The following is a 19,842-nucleotide window of genomic DNA, read 5'->3' on the forward strand; positions in this document are numbered from 1 at the left end:
TGGATTGGCCACGTTAAATTGCCCATGAAGGCAGCTCACCACCACCTTCTCAAGGATAATTAGGGATGGGCAACAAATGCTGGCCTAACCAACGAAGCCCACACCCCGTAAAAATGAATTTAAAAGAAGGAGCCGTCCATCATGCCTGTGTTAACTGTTTGGAAGACTTTTCAATTAATCCAACTTTCCTGCTCTTTCCCTGTAAAATTTTCATTCCTGAAATGGGAATGTAGGAATTGTGTTTGAGAGGTTGGGGGGGGGGGGGGGGGGGGGGGGGGCATGGGGTGCCCACCACACTTAATTTAACAGGGCAACCATCTCCATGCTAAATTAAAGCTCATCCACATAAAATGTCTTCATTTCTAGTGTATATATTTGATAATTTTACTCAGTTTTCCATTGGAAGTGGTCTCTGATCCAAAAACAAACCTGGCTCATATGAACACACATAGAACATAACATTCAGAGCAAGGGTGGGTCATTCAACTCCTGCAGCCTGCTCCACCATTCATCGTTGATCTGACTATAACCTCCACTCCACATCCTGCTTTGCCTGATAACCTTTGACTCCCTGGTTACTCTAGAATCTATCTACGTCTGCCTTAATAATATTCATTGAACCCCACCTTCACCGCTCTCTGGGGAAGAGAGTTCCGCAGACGAATAACCCTCTTAGAGAAAAAAAATCTCTTCCCATCTCCACCTTACATGAGACCCTTTATTTTTAAACTGTGTCCCCTAGTTCTTGTCTCTCCCATAAGAGGATCCCCTCAGTATCTTATATGTTTCAATAAGATCACCTCTCAATCTTCCAAATGACAGTGGATAGTGGCCCAGTCTGTCCAATCTTCACTCATAGGATGACACCTTGAGTGAACTTTCTCTGAACTGCTTCTAATGCATTTATATCTTTTTTTTTAAATAAGGAGACCAAAACTTTGCACAGTATTCCAGATGTGGTCTCACCAATGCCCTGTACAACTGTGATGTGGAGATGCCGGCGTTGGACTGGGGTGAGCACAGTAAGAAGTCTTACAACACCAGGTTAAAGTCCAACAGGTTTGTTTCAAACACAAGCTTTCGGAGCACTGCTCCTTCCTCAGGTGAATGAAGAGGTATGTTCCAGAAACATATACATAGACAAATTCAAATATGCCAGACAATGCTTAGAATGCAAGCATTTGCAGGTAATTAAACACTAGCTCCGAAAGCTAGTGTTTGAAACAAACCGGTTGGACTTTAACCTGGTGTTGTAAGACTTCTTACTGTGCTCACCCCAGTCCAACGCCGGCATCTCCACATCTTGAATATTTAGATCTAGGCAAGTGATTAAAACATGTAGAAACATATCCGTTACAGGAATGTATTCATTCATTGGATATGAGGTGTCATTAACGAGGCCAGCATTTATTTCCCATTCCGAATTGTCCCTGGGAAGGTGATGGTGAGATGCCTTCTTGAACTGCTGCAGTCCATTCAGTGTAGGTACACCCACAGTGCTGATAGGAATGGAGTTCCAGGATTTTGAACCAGCGACAGTGAAGGAAAGGTGATATATTTCCAAGTCAGGATGGTGCATGGCTTCGGGGGAATCTTGCATGTGATTGTGTTACCATACATTTGTTGTCTTTGTCCTTTTTAGGTGGTAGATGTCATGGGTTTAGAAGGTTCTGTCAAAGGAGACTCGTTGAGTTGCTGCAGTGCATCTTACACACTACTGCCACTGTGCAATGTGCATCAGTGATGGAGGTAGTGAATGTTTATGGTAGTGGATGAGTTGCCAGTCAGGAGGGTCATTTGTCCTGGACAATGTTGAGCGTCTTGAGTGTTGTTGGAGATTTGTGGAAACTCTGCAGGGCTTAGTCTATGGTCTTGAGTTTGGCCTCATGCATTTTGCCAAATGTGGTGAGATTCCATCAGTGGAATTCTCCGTTGGTTGCATCCTCCAGTCCACCGGCAGAGCACCCAGGCCCACGGGTTTCCCGATGGTGTGAGGTGGCCACAATGGGAAATCCCATTGGCTGTGTGGGAATGGAGAATCCCGCTGCCGGCAGGGGAACGCCGAGCCTGAAAACGTGGCTGGTGGACTGGAGAATCCCTCCCATATGCTTCTGAACCACATGCCTTCAAACTGGATTTATCTGGGAGATTCTGCAGGGAATGTGAGGTGATCAGGTTTATCTGTCTGAGGCCAAGAATTGATTATGTTTCTGCATTTAATATCCTGTCCCTGAATTTGCCACTACTTTATCATTTGTTTTGGGGGAGCACGGTGGCGCAGTGGCTAGCACTGCTGCCTACGGCGCTGAGGATCCGGGTTCTATCCCGGCCCCGGGTCACTGTCTGTGTGTCGTTTGCACATTCTGCCCGTGTCTGCGTGGGTCTCACCCCCACAACAAAGATGTGCAGAGTAGGTGAATTGGCCACGCTAAATTGCCCCTTAATTGGGAAAAAAATAATTGGGTCCCCTAAATTAAAGAAAATTTTTTATCATTTGTTTGCTCCGTGCTAATTCTCTTCAATGGTAGTGATCCTGAGTGTTTCTCAAAATCTTGGGCTAGCTGGCATGGCCTTTTGCAAGGCGAGGACAGTGGTTCCTCCAGACTGTGTCAACACTTGTGATGGGTCTCCCACAAGAAATCCCACTGCTCCAGACACTCCCTTTGTTTGATGAATACTTCAGCACCGTGCAAAACGAACATGCTATTGCTTAACTGAAGGGTTTCCCACATGTGATTTGCAAATGTTCAATATTTACTCAGTAGCAGATCTAATAGCCGCATCCCTCTCAATGCAAATATATCATGGGGTAAATGACTTTCTCCCTGATAGATTGCTCCCACATTCTGTCATTATGTTGGTACAATCTGGAGTAGCAAATCAATGGTTACGTGACTAGCATTATAAATGGGAGCAGGACTGAATCATTTTATAATGACAGTAATGACCATTGAAGCAAATTGCCTCACGCTGAGATTAACGAGGATGAAAAAGTGGTTTTTGGCATGTTAACATTTTAATAAATTTTTTTAAAAAAAGTTCCAATGAAGGTTCAGTTTAGCATGGCCAATCCACTGATCCTGCACATCTTTGGGTGACCCACACAGACAAGGGGAGAATGTGCAAACTCCACACGGACAGCGACCCGGGGCTGGGATCGAATCTGGGTCCTCGGCGCCATGAGGCAGCTTTGGTTAGCGTGTACTGAAAAATTAATAGAGCTACATGATGACCACCAAAGTTTCTCGGAGAGTGACAGTGATATCCTATTCATAGAGCAACAGAGAAACAGTGATTGTAATTCAGCCTTTGAATCCAGTAGCAACCATGTTGAAATAGTTTTCCTCGGCCATTGATTAAAATAATTTTGTTGAATATTGAGTGGATTACAACATCAAAAACTGCCCCAATAATCTGCTGAGGACTCTTTTCAACAGAGCTTCCACTCCACCTTTAACAGTGAATGCATTCCAAGTTTTACAACAACCCCTTTTAGGATTTCTTTGTCTCATCTGACATCCGCTGTGAAACCAAATTCTAATATCCAGCCAATACCGTTGTCCCAATTACTTTAAAATTTGTTTTGATGACTGTAGTAAGGCATTCTAAAGTTTAGGATTACTTTAGAAACCTTTAGGATTACTTTCAAAACCTTTGCATTAGATTGGATTGGATTTGTTTATTGTCACGTGATGATAAAAGTTAAAATGACTCCGATGCTTCATCCAATACTGTGACTGAGGGAGAGAGAAGGATGAGGAGTATACTTTAATATTGAATACATTCTCCATTCTCCCATGTGCTCATGTAACTCCTAAACAACTAAACCTTCATTTGATCTTACAATTGAAGCTCTCTATTCATATGCAATCCATAAATCTGTCCAAAGAACCTCATAGAACATAGAATATACAGTGCAGAAGGTGGCCATTCGGCCCATCAAGTCTGCACCGACCCACTTAAGTCCTCACTTCCACCCTATCCCCGTAACCCAATAACTCCTAACCTTTTTGGACACTAACGGCAATTTAGCATGGCCAATCCACCTAACCTGCACGTCTTGAAATGGTTTACAATTACTGACCACTTTTTCAGTGTTACTGCCTGTGTTACAATCCCAGTTGACATTGTAATTGGACGGGAAGATCCCAGAATGGAAGCCTGGCTGAAAAGACCGTCACTGTTACTTTTTAAAATCAAACATGGAGGAACAGAGTCACAGGGCCGCTAATTAGTTTTAACAACAAGAAAAGAGAAACATTTATTAAACATTAATACATGGATTATAATACCATACTCCTTAACTCCCCCTCAGGTTAACTATTACACTCAGGCTTTTAAGATTAATACGGATGACGCAGTACATTTGAAATTATAATGATCTCATTGGCGCACCAAGTCCATTTTTAAAAGACACAGATTAGCTGTGGTCAAGGACACACTCCACTCTGAACCCAATTTAGTGGCTGTGGATTTCTCTTCAGAATTCCCCCAGATGACTGTCACATGAAAGTCTCCAAATTCAACTCCCCAAAACACATTTTTAAACCATCTCTCGCAATAGGGCTTTCCATTAGCAGGTGGCATTCAAATCCATTCCACATTTTCCAAAGGACTCTTTTCAACAGAGCTTCCACTCCACCTTTAACAATGAATGCATTCCAAGTTTTACAACAACCCCTTTTAGGATTTCTTTGTCTCGGCTGACATCCGCTATGAAACCAAATTCTAATATCCAGCCAATACCGTTGTCCGAATTACTTTCAAATTTGTTTTGCAAACTGTAGTAAGGCATTCTAAAGTTTAGGATTACTTTAGAAACCTTTAGGATTACTTTCAAAACATGTGCATTGGATTAGATTGGATTTGTTTATTGTCACGTGAACCAAGGTACAGTGAAAAGTATTTTTCTGCGAGCAGCTCAACAGATTATTAACTACATGAAAAGAAAAGGAAATAAAAGAAAATACATAATAGGGCAACACAAGGTACATAATGTAACTACATAAAACCGGCATCGGGTGAAGCATACAGGGTGTAGTGTTAATCAGGTCAGTCCATAAGAGGGTAATTTAGGAATCTGGTAACAGCGGGGAAGAAGCTGTTTTTGAGTCTGTTTGTGTTCTCAGACTTTTGTATCTCCTGCCCGATGGAAGAAGTTGGAAGAGTGAGTGAGCCAGGTGGGTGGGGCCTTTGATTATGCTGCCCGCTTTCCCAATGCACCAGGAGGTGTAGATGGAGTCAGTGGATGGGGGGCAGGAAACTTAACTTCTCACCAGCCGATCCCTTCTCAGCTTTGTCAGTGCTGCCCATGAACAACATCCCGTTCTGTTTCCCGGGTCCTAGAACCAACTGTCCTTTAGTTCCCCTGGAGCTTGATTTCTTACATTTCAATGCTTTGAGTAGAGCTATGAGAGCTGCCTTCTCGCGCTCTCCTTGTCTCCAACTGCTGTTAGCAGAGCTGTGGGAGATATTCCCTCTCTGGTGATCTATCTGTACTAGCTGCCCTGACTTCCAGTTAAAACTAAAGAACAAAGCATAGTTGTTTTCTCTTACAAGGGCCTCTAGTTGCCAAGCAACTATATTTACACTTCACGCTGCAGCTCCTTCTATCACAATTAGAACTTAACCATCCCTCCACATCCTTGTCCAGCATGAATCTAGCAATAGGGCCCTTCCAAGCACAGAAACATAAAATTAAACCCACCTGAAACTTTACCTAATGATTACCAAAATAAATATAAATCCCTTATAGCTACCTTTGTTTTCCTGCAGTGTCCAACTGAACCAATCATTGTTCACAGAACTGATTCCGTATCAATGTCATGTGCTAACCTGTTTCACCCATAATGGTGCTTATTCTGAATTATTTTCATGTTACCCTGATGTCCAAAGGTCAACCAAAGCCTAGTTCATATTTGAGGCAATGCCATATTTTTGAAGTGTGGCCACTGTTGCAGGAAATGCAGCAGCCAATCTGCATGTGTCAAGGCCTTTTACAATGTAATAAAAGGAAATTACTCCGCTGCTGGAATCTGAAACCAAAAAGAAAATGCTGGAAAACCTCAGCAGGTCTGGCAGCATCTGTAGGGAGAGAAAGCAGCTTTGACAAAGGCTCATCTGGACTCGAAACGTTAGCTCTTTTCTCTCCTTATAGATGCTGCCAGGCCTGATGAGATTTTCCAGCATTTCCTTTTTGGGCTCTTAAATAGTTATCTCATCATGACTAGACAATCTGTTTCAGTGGATAAATATTGGCCATCACCCGAAGGAGATCTTTCCTGCTCATCTTTGAAATAATGCCATCGCAATTTTTAAACCTCCGTTCAATGTTTCACCCAAAGGTCTCACCTCCAGCAATGCAAAAGTCCCTCAGATTTAGACAAGAATGTAGGCCTGGGTGTCCTTGAAGTTGGAGTTCAGTTTTCTGATTCCAAGGTGGATGTGCTACCACTGAATCATGGCCAACACCTCTTCCTCCAGAAACATCTTGCTTATCTGATTCTATTGAGCTTAGACAAAGGTGAAGTAGCCAAAGCTTCAGGCCTTTCAAGGCTGGCATCTATTAGGACTGGATAGAATTTAGAGTGCAGAAGGATGCCATTCGGCCCATCGAATCTGCACCAGCCCTTGGAAAGAGCACCCTAATTAAGCCCACGCGTCCACCCTATCCCTGTAACCCAGTAACCCCACTAAGGGCAATTTATCATGGCCAATCCACCTAACCTGCACACCTTTGGACTGTGTGAGGAAACCGGAGCACCCGGAGGAAACCCACGCAGACACGGGGAGAATGTACAGATCCCGCACGGTATCCCAAGTCGGGCATCGAACCCGGACCCTGGAGCTGTGAAGCAATAGTGCTAACTAACTGTGCTACCATGTGGCAAAACACAAATCTCCTTTACGTGGGGAATAGAAGGTCAAAAGAATAGGCGTGCCAAAGAATCACAGCCCACTTCAAATCCTGGTAAATGTACCCAAACATATGTGCAGTCAAAATTCCTGAGACAGAACATACCAGATCTGTAGAAAATCAATGTTGCTCCATCAACCTACATTCATTTTTCAACAATTGCTAAATCCAACAAAATAGGAGAAATGACACTTTATTGTACTTTATTATCCTCCCCTCCCCATCATGGCTAATGAGCAGCTCATTGTCCCACTAAACTGATATTAATAATTACTTTTGTTTGCCAAACTTGAGAACATTGGGTTTTGTTTACACAGAACAACAAACAATTGCAGAATCTGATCCCAAAAAAGCAATAAAAATCCTGACAAATTGTGCAATATAAAACAGAAGTGAAATTATTCTGTTGCCTGGAAGCAATGGCCTTGGTTATAAGCCTGTATTAAAGATTATAAACGTCCGGGTTGTATTTTGTTTTCTTTTTGAAATGTCATCTGTTGGTCCACTTTTCTGAATTTAGTAAGGTGGCCTGTATTATTCTGACTCTGTGAAATGGCCCAACAACATCCATTTATATCGCATCTTAAAAATGTCGCAAGCCACTGCACAGGACTCTGATCAAACAAAGTTGATGCCAAGGTAAAGAAGGAGATGTTGAGACAAGTGAGCAAAAGCTTAATTGAAGAGAAAGATTTTATGGGGCATCTTAAAGCAGGAGAGAGAGGAAAGGTGATGAGGTATAGGGAGGGGCCTGCAGAGCTTACGGCCAGGAGGGCCGAAGGCACCAGTGGTCAGAATTGGAGGCTTCTAACTTAACATTCCTTCTTGGGAAGTGGGGGTTGCTAACAAGGCATTTGTTACTCATCCTTAATTGTTCCTGAACTGAAGTGAAGGGCTGGATAGGGGGCAATATTACTCCCCCTCCCCCTGTTGCAGCGGAGGCCTCCTGCTATTGAATGGCAGAGGGATCTTCAGGTCCCTCTGCTGTCAATGGGGTTTCTGCTGTTGTCACCTTCCGTCACCGGGGAACCTGTGGTGGGAGGAGGTGGGTGGGTGGGGGGGGGGGGGGGGGGGGGGGGGGGGGGGGGGTTTACCGTTGGCTGGACAGGAAGATCCATTCGATGGGGCGGGGGGATGGCAAGAAGGGATTTGAACATGCATATGATGCTCATGGTGATTGAAGCAAGAGATGTTTTTAGGTAGTTCAGGTCCTCCAAGCAGGACACCTCCAGTAAACCATCTGTCAATGTTTTACACACTTGGGTTGGATAAAGTCTCCTTTGGTCCACATTATATTTTTATATTGCCAAGCATATGCATATACACTCTTTCTTTCCTAATGAACGGTATGAACGGGGCAGCACGGTAGCATGGTGGTTAGCATAAATGCTTCACAGCTCCAGAGTCCCAGGTCCTAGGTTCGATTCCCGGCTGGGTCACTGTCTGTGCGGAGTCTGCACGTCCTCCCCGTGTGTGCGTGGGTTTCCTCCGGGTGCTCCGGTTTCCTCCCACAGTCCAAAGATGTGCGGGTTAGGTGGATTGGCCATGCTAAATTGCCCGTAGTGTCCTAAAAAAGTAAGATTAAGGGGGGGTTCTTGGGTTACGGGTATAGGGTGGATATGTGGGTTTGAGTAGGGTGATCATTGCCCGGCACAACATGGGGTACATGGGGCAGGCCATTCCACAAGTTTCTGGGATCTGGACTGCAGGATTTGGATCATTTTCCCGAAGGGCCTGTTCTGTGCTGTACTGTTCTATGTTCTATGTTCTATGATTATGATTTTCTTTTTAAAGGGGCAATGTTTTTTAAAAGCAGGGAGATAAACCTCTTTCTCCTTCAAAAAGTAGAGTGGCTCCAAGAGCGGGTCAGAGGCTCGGAATCCTGCAGCGAGTAACTCACCTTCTGACTCCCCAAAGCCTTGCACACAATTTACAAATCGGGAGTGTGATGGAATACTCCCCAGTTGCCAGGATGAGTGCTGTTTGAACAAGACCCAAGGAGCTCAGCACTATCCAGAATAAAGAAGCCCGCTTAATTGGCACCTCATCAATATATCGCCGTTCTTTCACTGTCACTGGGTCAAAATACTGGAACTACCAAAAGGTGAACAATGGGGAGGAGATCTCACATCGGATCAGCTGCATGCTGTCTACAAAAGACGACAGCGGGTGTTTGACAACAAAGACATTTACAAGTCAACCAAAGTCTTAAAGCTTAGAGCAAGTGTTGTCACCACAGTCCTGTACTGCATTGAGACCAGGACTGTGTATCAGTGATACATAAGAGTGCTGGTGCGATTCCACCACATCATCCAAATTTAATGGCCGGGGGGGTTGGGGGGGGGGGGGGGGGGACTGAAGAACAAACACTTGTGTCCTTGAAACCAGCTCCACAAGCATTCAGGTAATTTCAAAGCACTGGACATTCTGACCGGATAGCCAAAAAGCATCGGCATTAATGAATAAGAGGAACTTGATACCAGTTGTTCAAAATGGCAATGACTTGTCCACCAAGTTGCAACATCCTTTGGGTTATAATGTCTCAATTGTGAGGCAGAGGAGCAGCAGAGATGGAAAGAAAATGATCCAAATCCTGCAGTCCAGATCCCAGAAACTTGTGGAATGGCCTGCCCCATGTACCCAAAGATCCATGTATTGAGAATCACCCTGTTCAGTCACATGACGATCCACGGCAAGAACTGATGACCCTGAGTAGACGTCATTCTCCAATCAAGGCACTGCCATTTTGGCCATCAATAGCAGGCAATTAGGAAGGCAAATTGCATGTTGGTTTTTATTCAAAGGGGATTGGCGGACAAGAAGAAAGAAGTCTTGCTACAATTATAGAGGCAGGGCAGCACGGTGGCGGAGTGGTTAGTGCTGCTGCCGCACGGCGCTGAGGTCCCAGGTTCGATCCCGGCTCTGGGTCACTGTCGCGTGGAGTTTGCATATTCTCCCCGTATTTGCGTGGGGTTCGCACCCCAAACCCAAGAGATGTGCAGGGTAGGTGAATTGATCACCCTAAATTGCCCCTCAATTGGAAAAAATGAATTTGGTACTATAAATTTATATTAAAAAAAAACAATTGTAGAGGGCTTTGACGAGACCATGGGCGGGATTCTCCCCTACCCGGCAGGGTGGGGGGTCCCGGCGGGATGGAGTGGCGTGAACCACTCCGGCGTCAGGCCGATTTAGGGGCTAGGCCCGCGCTGGAGTGGTTGGCACGCCGCCGGCCGGCGTGGAAGGATTTTGGCGCCACGCCAGCCAGGGCCGAATGGACTCCACCGGCCGGCGGACATCCACGCATGCGCGGGAGCATCAGCGGCTGCTGACGTCATCGCAGTGCATGAGCGGGGGGGGGGGGGGGGTCACCTCCACGTTGGCCATCGCGGCGGCTGACATGGCCGACGCGGAGGGGAAAGGGTACCCCCACGGCACAGGCTCGGCCGCGGATCGGTGGGCCCCGATCACGGACCAGGCCACCGTGGGGGCAGCCCCCGGGGGCAGATCACTCCACGTTCCCCCCCCCCCCCCCCAGGACCCCGGAGCCCACCCGAGCCGCCTGATCCCGCCGGTAAGGGAGGTGGTTTGATTCACGCCGGCGGGACCGGCATTAAAGCAGCAGGACTTCGGCCCATCGGGGGGGGGGGGGGGGGGGGGGGGGGGGCATCGACCAGCGCGGCACGATTCCCGCCCATGCAGAATCTCCGGTGCCGGAGAATTCGGCGGCCGGCTGGGGCGGGATTCACGCCGCCCTCCGGCGATTCTCCGACCCGGCGGAGGGGGTCGTAGAATCCCACCCCATACCTGTGCAGTCTTGGCTTCTGTATTTAATAAAGGATATACTCGCAGTGGAGGCAGTATAAGGTTCACCAGATTGATTCCTGGGATTAGAAGGTCGACCGACGATGCGAGGATGAGTAAATTGATTCAATATTCTCTGGACGAATGAGAAATGATCTCATTGATACATGCAAGATTCTGCAGGGGTTTGAGGGGTAGAAACTGCGAGGTTGTTTCGCAAGGCTGGGGAATCCAGGACCTGTTGGCACTGTATCAGGATAAGGCGCAAATCCTTTGGGACTGAGATAAGGAGAAATGTTGTTACTCAAAGACTTGTGCATCTTTGGCATTCTCTACCCCGGAGGGTTTTGGATGATCCATCACATTTGGTCTCCGAGGGAATCGCGGAAACTGGGGAGCGGGCGGGAAAGAGGAGTTGGGAAAGCCAAAGATCAGCTGTGGTCATGTTGAATAATGGAGCAGGCTCGATGGGCCGTATGGCCTACTCCTGCTCTTATTTCCTACGTTTCTTATGCATTAATTATTTGCTGTGTTCTAATTTGCAGCCTCTGTAGTAATGTGGCATACATCCTGGGCACAATTGCGGAAAACGTGGTTGGCGCTCAGCGGCTGGTGACAGTTGCACAGACCCAACTGTTGGAATCTGACAGTCTCCTCGGCAACCTGAATTCCATGTTGAAGTGGACAGATACTGTAGCAGTGATGAATGCCGCCGGGACACTCTGCACAATGGTAAGATTATTCGTCGTTGTTGGCCGTTGAACAGGGGGACCAAGGATCACCACTGACCTCTGCGCCGTTCATGATCGGTGTGATTTAGATGAAAACAAAGCTCAGCAAAGTGTGAAAGATTGTGGAATACTGTGATCAGCTGATGATAAATTGAATGGAATCACGATAGGCAACTCCCAATGCAAGTCTCTTAACATCTGGCCTGTTTCACCAATTAAGATGAAGGTTTCACCTCGAGGGTTGTTGATGCATTTGTTAATTGGTTTGACCAATCACTGACGCACACAGAATTCACTTGACACCAGCTGTAATTAGTGAATTAGTCAGCCAGCGCTGTCAGTTTCATGAGCAAATCTTTGACTCTTTACGCAGAATCTTTGCCAATAATCTTGGATTATATGAACTTCGTAAGATGATCAGTTAAGACTTTGGTCCAGCCACATTTGGAATACTGCGTACAGATCTGGTCGCCACATTTCCAAAAGGATGCTTTGGAGAAGGTGCAGAGGAGGTTCACCAGGATGTTGCCTGGTATGGAGGGCGTTAGCTATGAAGAGAGGTTGAGTAGATTAGGATTATTTTCATTAGAAATACGGAGGTTGAGGGGGGACCTCATTGAGGTCTACAAAATCATGAGAGGTATAGACAGGGTGGATAGCAAGAAGCTTTTTCCCAGAGTGGGGGACTCAATTACTAGGGGTCACGAGTTCAAGGTGAGAGGGGAAAAGTTTAAGGGAGATATGCATAGAAAGTTCTTTACGCAGAGGGTGGTGGGTGCTTGGAACGCATTGCCCGCGGAGGTGGTAGAGGCGGGCACGATAGTGTCATTTAAGATTTATCTAGACAGATACGTGAATGGGCAGGGAGCAGAGGGATACAGATCCTTTGAAAATAGTCGACAGTTTTAGATAGAGGATCTGGATCGGCGCTGGCTTGGAGGGCCGAAGGGCCTGTTCCTGTGCTGTAAAATTTTTCTTTGTTCTTTGTTCTCATAAAACTATTTTGTTTCTTTAAATAGTCATTTGAAAGTGCAGAACTTGAGTTTTGCTGAAAACAAGACATTTTGTTGAAGCTTTTTGTCTTGCGTTCATCGGGGAAGTCTCATAAATATCAATGAAGGGTAAACAACAACTTCAGACTGCATGAGAAGAGTGCTGATTGATTGGCAAATGGGCTCTGATTGAGAGAGGTATTGCCATGGGGAATGCGGCAGTTCATGGTGACTGATATTTAACTGCCAAGCATTGTTTGACATTTGTACCAGGCAGCTGGACTCTGGTCAAGGCAGCGACCTGAGGAATAAATCAGTGAATGGCTGTCACATATTTTGTTTAGCTGAAGCAGGCGCAATGTGTGTACATGTTCTTTCTGTCTGCAAAGAACAGAGTCCTGTGTATTAATATATGTCATTTTCAGCATACACAAATGCGTCACACTGCGAGTCTGATTGACAATCTTAAATTGGTTGTCAGCGTAATTCATAGCACATTGAATATTATTTAGCAAATATTGTCCCATCACTGAATCACATCTAATGTTGTCCAATCACGAAATCACATCTACTGTTGGACACTGTGTTTTGTGTCTTGCAAGTACAGACTGGTTGGGTACTGTCTGTACATTGCCCGTTTTGAACAACAAAAGGGACATACTGTTTGATACGGCCCACCAATATTTGACAAGAATGGCTACATACCAAGCATCACACTGCCACTGAAATTCATATAACACATTTGTGTGATGGACAGAATGTCATTTTTTACTTGAAGGTAGCATCTTGTTCGTGGTGAATACCAGTGTTGATCCTATTGCGCAGTAGCCCTGCTAGCTTTACGTGTTACTCAAGATTGTGAGGTGCCTTGCCCTTCTAGGCTAATCTGAGGTAGGCTGGACACTGTTCAGTGTCTGAGGTGATGGCCTTGGACCCATTCAAGAGTTTGTACAACATGATCTATTGGGGGTACCCCAGTATCACGCACGCTCCTCACATGCAGCCACAACACGTTTGTATGTATGAGAAAAATGAACATCTCTTGTCTTTAGATCCCCTTGTCAAATGTATTTTGAATTACCCTCTTTCATCACCATTCATCAAGCAATACTCCACCCACTTCCAGGCCTATATGAAAGCTATTTATGAACCAATTGCTCAGAAGTATATGAGCGTGAGCTGGGATTGGTTTAGCCATCAAACCAATGTTTGCCTTGCTGAATCATAGAATCATCATAGAATTTACAGTTCAGAAGGAGGCCATTCAGCCCATCAAGTCTGCACCAGCCCTTGGAAAGAGCATCCCACTAAAGCCCTCCACCCTATCCCCTACCCCCATAACCCAGTAACCCCACCTAACCCTTTTGGACACTAATGGCAATTTATCATTGCCAATCCACCTAACCTGCACATCTTTGGACTGTGGGAAGAAACCGGAGCACCCGGAGGAAACCCAAGCAGATACGGGGAGAACAGTTGGGAATCGCATCTGGGACCCTGGAGCTGTGAAGCAACTGTGCTAACCACCGTGCTACCGTGCTGCCCCAATGAGACGCACTTGATGTTTCTGCCCGGTTACGAACCAGGGACCTTTCGTATGTTAGGCAAATGTGATAACCACTGCACTACAGAAAACGCTGCTAGGTTAGGAGCTTCCCTGCAACTGGCTTCTCTTTCAGGTGTGATAGAAACAAAAATAGGCCACTCGAGCTTGTTCTGTCAGTCAGTTAGATGATCTGAATCCGAACCAACCTTGGTTCTATAATCTTTAATACTCTTGCTTAAGAAAAATGTTAGTAATCCTCAATTCTGACAGTTCCATTTGATCTAGCCTATGCAGCTTTTTGGCAAGGAAGCATTCCAAACTTCTGCCATCATGCGGATGGAGATGCAATTACTGACACCACCTCTAAATGGCCTTACTATTGTGCCCCAGTAGTCCAGTGGAGGAATTTGTTTTTCCTCCATCTACCCTATCAATTCCTTTAATAGCACCAATAACAACCTAAATTTATATGCTGTCTTTCACAGGGTAAAATAGCCATAATGTTTCACAGGGACATTATAAAGCAGAATATAACTCCAAACCCAAGAGATATTAGGTCAGATGATCAAATGCTTCATCAAAGAGAATGGCTTGAAGGTAGCCAGGTGGTGAGATGTAGGGCGTGCTCGGAAAACAAAGGTAGCTTTAAGGATTTGTATTTGTAAACATTAGAAATAAGGAATAGTTTTATTGGGTTTAATTTAATGTTTCTGTGCCTGGAACGATAAAACCTATAGTTAGATTCATGCTGGACCAAGGTGTTTGGATGCAGAGCAAGCTTTTGATCAGGTGGAATGGAACTATTTATTTTGTTTGCTGCAGAAGTTCGGGTTAGGACGGGAGTTTGTGAAGTGGATACAAATGCTTTATAAAGGTCCACTGGCAGGAAGTTCTTACAAGCAGTGATAGATCTGATAATGCTAGTCTCCAGCAAAGGACTAGGTAGGGCTGCCTGTTACCCCCGTTATTGTTCGCAATATTGAGTCCCAAGAGGAGGTAATTGGACACGATCCTTCAGTATTTAGGCTATTCAGTGGAGGAAAGAAACATAAGATTGCACTGTACGCGGATGACATGTTACTATTTTTATCTAAGCTGTACGTCTATATTCCTGCTACTATTGATGTGGTGGGCCAATTCAGCCTTTTCTAGGGTTATGAAGTTAATTTTACGAACTATGAGGCTACGTCTCTGGGAAAGCTCAGAGGGAGACCTCTACACTTTCCTAATTTCCCATTTTGGTGGTCCCCTCAGGGTTTACTTATGTAGGCATTTTTGTTACCCCCTTTTCCAGACATTTGTATGTGGCAAACTCCCCCCCCCCCCCGCCCTTACTTGCGTCAATCAAATGGGACCTGGAACGTTCGTCCTCCTTACCAATATTGTGGCTTGGCAGGATATCACTGGTTTAGCTCACTGGGCTAAATCGCTGGCTTTGAAAGCAGCATGGTTCGATTCGAGTACCAGCCTCCCCGGACAGTAACTTCATTGAAGCCTACTCGTGACAATAAGCGATTTTCATTTCATTTTTCATTTCAAGATGAATGTGCTTCCGAGACTATTATATCCATTACAGATGGTGCCAATATTGCTTTTTGCTAAGGTCCTAAAGGAAATTAATAGGGTGCTCAGTACTTTTATATGGAGCAAAAGGAAAACTCGTTTAAAACTAGCCAAACTGCAGCTTCTCAGTTTAAAGGAGGGGTTTGAGTTGCTAAAAATTAAAATGTATCAGTTAGCTTCTCATTTTAGATTCATTCGCGAATGGGCCAGAGAGGACCGTTCCTCCGTTTGGCTTGAAATTGAAGCTGGTCAGTTATTTCAAGCCCTGTTATTTGCAGGGATTTCAAGGCTGTGCCTGTCAAGCGAAAATCCCATAATTACTAACACTCTGAGAGTGTGGTGGATTGTCTGTGAGCTGGAAGGGAGATTTAATTTGACTTCCACTCTCTCTTCAATTCAGGGCAATCCGTATTTCTCTCCAGGTCACATAAACCGTAGATATGATATCTGGAGGGATAGATGTAATTGTAGGCTGGGTGATACGTTTAGTCGTGCTTCCTTGTTATCATTTGAGCAACCATGACAACAATTTGATAGATTCACCTGAGGAAGGAGCAGTACTCTGAAAGCTAGTGATTTGAAACAAACCTGTTGGACTTTAACCTAGTGATGTTAGACTTCTTACAATTTGGTATCCCAAGATACCCATTGTTTTTATAATCTCTAATTCAGAGACTTAGTCCTGAATAAGACATCTTTGCTTCTTGACACGAATGTCTCCCCCCGTGGAAAAATCCCGATATTCATGGAACCTAAACAATTGATCAGCTGTTTTTAATGACACTTTATGTTCTAGATCCTGTGCGACTATATCAGAGACTCGGTGGTTTTGAAGAACGTGCTCCTTCAGAATCAATGAGAAAGTGGGGTAGATCTCAAGATAGTTCCGAGAATTATTTGAGTGCCAGTGAAGGAATTCAGGATATCGGAGTTTTTTTTCAGCCGGAGTTCCCTTGCTCGGCTAACAAAATAAGTAAACCAATAAAAAAATTGAGAGATACATGAGCAGATCAATCATTATAATCTTTATTATTGTCACAAGTAGGCTTACATTAACACTGCAATGAACTTACTGTGAAAGTCCCCTAGTCGCCACATTCCAGCGCCTGTTTGGGTACACGGAGGGAGAATTCAGAATGTCCAATTCACCTAACAGCACGTCTTTCGGGTCTTGTGGGAGGAAACCGGAGCACCCGGAGGAAATCCATGCAGGCACAGGGAGAACATGCAGACTCCACACAGCCGGGAATCGAACTTGGGACCCTGGAGCTGTGAAGCAGCAGTGCTGTATTCCAAGAAGTTTTATGAATGAAGAAGTACTAATAAGAGAAATTAATGGAAGGGATGAACCTGACTTTTTGTGTAAAGTTAATTTAAGAAGCGATTTTGTAAATGGAATTGTTATGGTGGGAATTCCTAAATTACTTTTTGGAAGAATGGATTTCATCCTAAGTACAGTTTATGGAGACTGTAATGTGATGACAATTGTATTGTAACAGGCAGTTGATCATGGTGATCTTAATGAACTTTTGAAAACTATAGTGGACAAAAATGAGACACTTATTGCAGGTAACAAGCAATTTAAGGAAAACATGATGAACACGGTAGCACAGTGGTTAGCAAAGTTGCTTCACAGCTCCATGGTCCCAGGTTCGATTCCTGGCTTGGGTCACTGTCTGTGTGGAGTCTGCATGTTCTCCCTGTGTCTGCTTGGGTTTCCTCCGGATGCTTTGTTTTCCTCCCACAGTCCAAAGATGTGCGGGTTAGGTGGATTGGCCATGCTTATTTGCCTGGAGTGTCTAAATGGTTAAGTGGGGTTACTGGGTTACGGAGATAGGGTGGAGATGTGGACTTGATTAGGGTGCTCTTTCTAAGGGCCGGTGCAGACTCGATGGGCCGAATGGCCTCCTTCTGCACTGTAAATTCTATGAAATTCTATAAACACAGAAAATCACCTTTCAAGTTTGACAAAGAAGGTTGCAAATGAAAAAGGAACTTATGAAAACAATTGAGACTCAGTCAGGGAAAGTGGAACATTTGGCTGAAGACTTGAACTGTCCAAAGTATAAACTTGAAAAAAATAAATCTAGCAAAGTTTGAACTTCAGTTAAAATGTGGTGAACTTCAAACATCAGAGGTTCTTGTAAATCAGAATAATTGGTTGAATGCAGAATTGAAAAATAAAGCTAATGAACTGTTAGAACTTCACTGTGAAAAGAACAACGAGATTTATGAACTTCAACACAAAATGGAGGAAATGAAGAAGAAGATGATGGTATAGAGTGCCGCAATTCGAAAGTTGTTCCTGTTCATAAAAGCTCATTGCCAAATTGAGTTGAGCAAAGAGCTCGACCAAGTAATATTACCGGTGTATCAAAGTCGGTAATGGGCAATAAGACAACAACTGAAGTAACTGCAAAATTGCAATTTGTAAATCATCAACCACACTGCAAAATGATCTTTCAGAGTCAATGACCTGAGACACTGATTTAAAAATGATTGTCGGTGATACAACACAAGATGTAATAGTTGGAAGAAGGGCAAGTGAACAGTTTGCCAAAGACTATTCATACTCGACTGATAACTGGACTGAGATAGTTCAGAACTTGAGCAAATGAGTTGAAGATTAGAACCAACTATGAAACATCAAACTGAATTGAAAATAACTAATTTGAAATGGGACTTCGAGAAACAAGCAAGAGTATGATACTATTCAGAGTCAACATAAGCAGCATCTTAACAACATTCTTGAAACAGTTCAAAGAGATTTTGACAAGAGAAGAAATGAGGTGTTAATGTGTAACAATGACATATTGACCGTGTTAAATTGAAGTGCAAGTTTACCACCTGTGAATTTACAAAGTGGCCTTGAGAATGGAACTATACCTACAAGGGGCAGCATAGTAGCACAGTGGTTAGCACTATGGCTTCACCGCCCCAGGGTCCCAGCTTCGATTCCCGGTCACTGTGCGGAGTCTGCACGTTTTCCCCGTGTCTGCGTGGGTTTCCTCTGGGTGCTCCGGTTTCCTCCCACAGTCCAAAGATGTGCAGGTTAGGTGGATTGGCTGTGCTAAATTGCCCTTAATGTCCAAAAAAAAGGTTAGGTGGGGTTACTGGGTTATGGGAATGCGGGAATTATGAAATGTTTTGATACAGTGGATACAGAAAGAATGCTGCTTCTTGTGGGCAAGAGCAGAACTATAAAGACCATCACTGTAAGGTAGTCAGCAAAAGCTCCAATAGAGAGTTCAGAAGAAAGCTCTTTACCCAAAGCATGGTGAGAATGTGGATCTCGCTACCACAGGGTATGCTTGAGGTGAGGATGCGCTTGAGGGGAGTAAGGGGCTGGTTTAGCACACAGCTAAATAACTGGCTTTTAAAGCTCACCAAGGCAGGCCAGCAGCATGGTTCAGTTCCCGTACCAGCCTCCCCGAACAGGTGCCGGAATGTGGCGACTAGGGGCTTTTCACAATAACTTCATTTGCTGCCTACTTGTGACAATAAGCGATTTTCATTTCATTTCATTTTGAGAGAAGCAAATGAGAGAGAAGGGAATGGGGAGTAACAATGATCAATTTAGATCAGGAAAGATACGCGAAAGCACATGTGGAATTTTAACATTGGCCAGGACTGGTAGGGTTGGATGGCCTGTTTCTGCACCATATGTCCCATGTCAGTCATCACAAAAGAGAAACGAGTGTTTAAAATACTTTGATCTATGTGTTTTGTTTTTATGCTTTAGGCCGAGACTAATGAAGGCCGACAATGGTTACTGAATGATTCACACATTGAGGAGATAATGGTCAATGTGACTGCTCTGCTGGACAGTATAAATGAGTGGACAGTCAGTAATGCTGCGCTTGTATTGGCGAGGATCGCTATCTGTGAGTCTGGCTGCAGGAAGCTCTTGGAGCAATATAACTCCAGGCACACACTCTGCAAGCTGATCGCATCTCTGGGCGTGGACGAAGCAGGTAAACTGCCTTCCTCTCTTCCACGGTTTATTCCTAGTCACATGCCACGAACACACAGCTCTTCACTCTGAACAAAGTTACTTTCTAGATCCATGGAAAGGCCTCTCTTGCATGGCATAGTGGAAAACCTGTGGTTCAGGAGAGCTCAAGTGGAGCTTGTGTGGAGTGTAAACACTGGCACAGACCTATTGGGCCTAATGGCCTGTTAAGGTGCTGCTAATTCTGTGTGATAATGGGTGATGTACTTTCACCCTCAGCCCTTACTGTAGCAAGTATCGAATTACAATGGTGAGGTGAATGCATTACAAGGGGCAAC

The 19,842-nt window shown here is 44.7% G+C and overlaps 1 protein-coding gene across 1 annotated transcript in view; it reads left to right on the top strand.

Annotated features, from left to right (window-relative positions):
* LOC119955936 overlaps nucleotides 1-19,842 on the top strand; it is an 84,578-nt gene that overhangs the window by 30,529 nt on the left and 34,207 nt on the right. Inside the window, exons 2-3 of the mRNA XM_038782594.1 lie at nucleotides 11,266-11,452; nucleotides 19,295-19,526. Of these exons, the coding sequence (XP_038638522.1) occupies nucleotides 11,266-11,452; nucleotides 19,295-19,526 (419 nt within the window). The remainder of the gene's footprint in view (nucleotides 1-11,265; nucleotides 11,453-19,294; nucleotides 19,527-19,842) is intronic.

The sequence above is a fragment of the Scyliorhinus canicula genome, chromosome 21 (assembly GCF_902713615.1).
Source record: "Scyliorhinus canicula chromosome 21, sScyCan1.1, whole genome shotgun sequence".
In the NCBI taxonomy this organism is placed as follows: Eukaryota; Metazoa; Chordata; class Chondrichthyes; order Carcharhiniformes; family Scyliorhinidae; genus Scyliorhinus; species Scyliorhinus canicula.